Source organism: Pteropus alecto, unplaced genomic scaffold (assembly GCF_000325575.1).
Source record: "Pteropus alecto unplaced genomic scaffold, ASM32557v1 scaffold220, whole genome shotgun sequence".
NCBI lineage: Eukaryota > Metazoa > Chordata > Mammalia > Chiroptera > Pteropodidae > Pteropus > Pteropus alecto.
In genome coordinates this window covers 2,503,253-2,507,597 of record NW_006430043.1, presented here as the reverse complement: position 1 = coordinate 2,507,597, position 4,345 = coordinate 2,503,253, and the positions used below count along the sequence as shown (strand labels likewise).

Below are 4,345 nucleotides of genomic sequence, written 5' to 3'. Positions count from 1 at the left end.
CGTCCGGCGGTGACGGAGACTCCCGACTGTGGCGGAGGAGCTCCGAATGCCCATGCGTGGGGGAGGGGCGCTAAGATCCACGGGTGGTTGGAGGGGGAGAGGGCTCCCCACACTCAGCCATCGGGACAAGGAGGTCCCGACACCCAGCGACCAGGAAGTTAGCCTGGACACATGCGACTGGGCCGGAGAAGCATCTCCCAACACTCAGAAACGAAGAATTAAGAGGGAAGGTCTCACCAAACCCAAGAATTAGAGTGAGAGACCTTCCCAATACCCGAAGATAACCGAGACTCAGTCCCCCTGAGACCAGGAGGGGTTGGTGGCCTGGCTGTCCTACTAAAGTCTCAAATTCATTGTCTCCAGCATCTAACCCATTTACCACCCACCCCTCGTCCTTCATGAGAACCCCTAGACCCGAAGCTCTCCATTATCCCCAATATCCAATCAATACCTAAATTCTCTTACCTGCTAAATACTAAATATTTATAGACTCTAATTCTCACCCTCCCACACAGGTATCCAAAACTGGTCACCCTCTGGTCTGGGTAAGGTAAGCTCCTCCAGTCCCCACCCACTTCCACACACACTAGGGCCCTACTCACTAAACTTGTTTCCATTCCCCCAAGCAAGCTTGGCTCTGGCTCTCCTTTGGATCTTGGACTACATACTTTGTTCTGCTTGGGTCACTCCTCAGCTGACAGGTACCTTAAGGGAAGCCCTCCCTGATTCCATTAGGTACTGGGCCGTTTTATTCTCACAACACACTGCAGCTCTGCCTTTTTATTCTCTCCCCCATTAGACTGTAAGGTCCATCTATTGTCCCCATAGCAACTAATGTAGTCAATAGATTTCTTGAATTGGTGTATAAATTAACTTACAAATCAGTCCCCTGCTAAACACACACACACACGGGCTTCATCATCGTGGAGCCTCAGGTCTTCGCAGGGCATGCAAGGTCCTCATGTGCAGTTGTTTGGTCCCAATGATTCCTCCAGCCTCACTTTCCCCCGCTCTTGCCCTCACTTTATGCTCTAGTAACCAATCACAAGTATGGTACAGTTGCCAGGCTCCATAGCTTCGTTGGACTGAATCCCCACCTGCTTGGGAAGCTTTTCTGACACCCCACCACTCCCATTGCGAGTTGAGATCTTTCCAGGACATTCTTGAGATAGACTGTCATCCTCCATCAGGACATTTATCCGGAAATTAATTGGAGGATTTATTCAACATTTTTTTAATCAGTATCTTCCATGTACCAAATATTGTGCCAGATGTGGGAATGTAAAAATTTTGATGTGGTCCCTCCTCAAGCAGCAGCTTTATCCAGTTTTACTTTCAAATGATCCATTTTTGAGCTTTCCCCACTATGTATTGTAGGCTCAGAATTGAACGAGGACCTTCCCTATCCAGAGGCTTTTCAGAGCCTGAGGGTGTGGCTTTTCACCTGGTAGCTTCAGTGTCCAGAACCTGGTGGGCACCTCCTGTGCCAGAGTGAATAACGGGTTCCACAGAATCACACCAATGGCACCAACAGACCTGGATGCCCATTCTCCACAGGGCTCTCCACATCCTGCTACCCCCAAGAAATCTTCTGGAAACCACATATCATTGCTTTAATACTGTGTAATACTTTCTTTTAAAATACAGTCTCTTCTGAGGTAGACAGACCACAACTGCAGAGCATCATCAGACAGGAGATAAATACTTCCATGTACAACACACAGCAAAATGAGGTAGAAATGGTTGCAGTTGGAGGAGAGGACCTCAACCCCAATCTGGGTAGAGGAAGGAGAGGGCCAGTTTGCCCTTCAACCCCTGCCCCTGGATTCTTTGGTATGCTCCCCTCAACATTGCCAGAGCTGGACCTGCCCTTCCCCCACCTGCCCCAGGGCCCATGAGGTAGGTGCTAGTAGACTGGGGGATGTCTCCTTGTGCAAAGTTCCCCAAGGCCAGTAGAGGAGGAGGTGGGGGCCTGGGTCAGTGAGCTCCCCCCCACCCCACCCCCAGAGCTGCCTGCCTCTTAAAGAGAAGGGATCCCAACCCCACTTCCCTGACGCCCTCCCCCCACCCCATATACACACCTGAGAGAACCTCCTCACTCCTTGCTCCCTCCTAGGGCCTTTTACAGCCAAGACCCTGTGGCCCACCCCACTGCTTCTGAGGCATCAAAGTTCTGCAATCAGCCAGCTCCATGGAGAGGTGGGCCAGAAAGAGACCAAGGGTAAAAAAGGGGGAAAACACAGAGCAGCTTCCCTGTTAACACTGCTAGGCCAGTACAGGCCCTCAGCACCTTGGCACCTGAAATGTTCCCTGTGGACACCATCCCAGCTGGGAATGGGAGGTGGTACTGAGACTGTAGAAGCTGTAAGGGCAGGCAGTGAACAGGAAGAGAGGCTGGGGAGGGAGGGAGAAGAGGTAGGGGTATGGGCTTGTTCCTCCCAACTTTGGACCAAAGGTCAGAATTGTGAAATGGGCTTCCTGGGGGAAGGGAGCAAACTGCTGAAGCCCCATCATGGGAAGCTGGTGGGAAAGCGAGGAATATGGTTCTCAGAAGAAGGCTGACTAATCCTGGACTTCTAGTGGAAAGTGTGGGTAGGAATGAGAATAAATCCAACATCAGGGGAAAAGTCTATCCATCTCCTTCGCCCTCTTGCAGCCCCTGCAGCTCCAGACCTAGAACCCTACGAGAATGGGAGAGGCATACTTCCCACAGAACCTTCTCCTGTGAAGGGTGCTCACCCCACCTCAGAGCCTCCCAGCAGACAAGAAAGGCTGGGTCCGTAATCAGTTTCGTGCCCACCAGACTTGTGGACAGTAGACTGTCTCTTCCCTCCCAAGGGAATCCTCTTAGCCTAAGTTTTAAGACACCTGCCTGGACAAGGGCCAAGTGAGATGACCTCTCTGGAGACTTTCTGCCTAGGTCATCTTCCCATTTGGGCCCTCTTAGACTTTCTGAGTCTGGGGCAGAAAGTAGGCAAGGGCATTCCAAGTTTGGTTAATCATTCATAGAAAATACCAAGCTGAGAGTGGGGCCCAGTGGGGAGAGCAGCAAGACCTACCTGCTCTCAAATCGCATAATGCACTCCCCCATACCTCTGCCTACAACCTTGGACGTGGGGAGGAAGTCCTACAAATACATTCCACTTCTGTCCCAGGAAGAACAGGGGTCTACATGTGGCTCTGGGTCCTCCTCTCCCCTTCCTCAAAGTATTACTTTCTGAGTCTTCTGGGAGTTTGCTCCCCTGAGGCTAAGGGTGGTGGATGGGGAACACACAAGAGAGTAGCCAAAGTCTAACATTCTTTCTGAGGTTAGTTACTTCCTGAGTTGTCAAAATAAAAACAGCCAAGTCCTACACATCTCACAAAAATAAGAGGCCTAAATATTAAACAAGCTACATTTCTGGGATTTCCTCCTCAAAAACAAACAACAATAACAAAAAACCCTTCTTTGGGTGGTATTTTTTTTTGTTTTTTTGTTTTTTTGCGTGATACCCCACCCCACCCCTCCCCCAAAGACCCAAGGATTCAGCTGAGTGAGGTGTAATGGGATGGGAGAGAATTCCCTACCCCCTGCCTCCTCAGCCCCTGGACCTCCAGCTCTCCTGCAGTCTTTGAATGACAGGGACAGAAGGAGAGAGAAACCAAGAGACACAGAGAGGCTGGAGAGCAAAGGATGGAGACAGAAGCACAGAGGATGATAGATGGAGAGAGAGGGGAGGGAGGATCAAAAGAGAAACAGGGCCAGGATGGAGGGGGGCAGTGACAAAACGACAGGGAAAACTAAATGCAGAGAAAGAGGGGAGAGTGGATGAGGAGGAGGGAGCCATTCAGAAAGCGAGGAGACAAAAGATTGTGGCGAGAGAAGCAGGAGTGCCTTAGGCCCCAGGTACCAGCCCATCCCAGGTCGGCCCGTCCGCGGAGCGGAGATGGCGAGCTTCCCGTCCACAATAAATAGGAAAAACCTGAGTACACAGCGCATATGGCATCTATCTGCCTAGCAGAAGACTTTTCCTTCCCACGAAAAAAAGTCACCGGCAGTCCCCTCCCCTCTCCCACTGCACATTCATCACTCGCACCCTCCCAACCCGGTGAGTTAAAGACATCCCTCCCAAACGGAGGGGGCGGGGAGGGGGGGGCGGCTCCCGCGGCCTCCCCTGCGCGCCGTCAGTGTCCGAAGCCATACATTTTGTCCCATTCCACGTACGAGTCCAGGTCCTTGGGGGAGGTCCTGGGGCCCACTTTGACCAGCGCCGCCTCCAAGTCCTTGTAGGAGACGGGGCGCTGCAGCCCCGGGAGTCCCGCTCCGGCCGCTGCCTGCCGGCAGAGCTGCCCCAGCTCGCCCCCA

The 4,345-nt window shown here is 52.2% G+C and overlaps 1 protein-coding gene across 1 annotated transcript in view; it reads right to left on the bottom strand.

The window, feature by feature from the left end:
* Window positions 1-3,552: 3,552 nt before the first annotated feature.
* Window positions 3,553-4,345, bottom strand: part of FIGNL2 (fidgetin like 2) — a 4,959-nt gene continuing 4,166 nt past the window's right edge. The window contains exon 2 of the mRNA XM_025045615.1: window positions 3,553-4,335. Within this exon, the coding sequence (XP_024901383.1) occupies window positions 4,165-4,335 (171 nt within the window). The 3' untranslated portion in view covers window positions 3,553-4,164. The remainder of the gene's footprint in view (window positions 4,336-4,345) is intronic.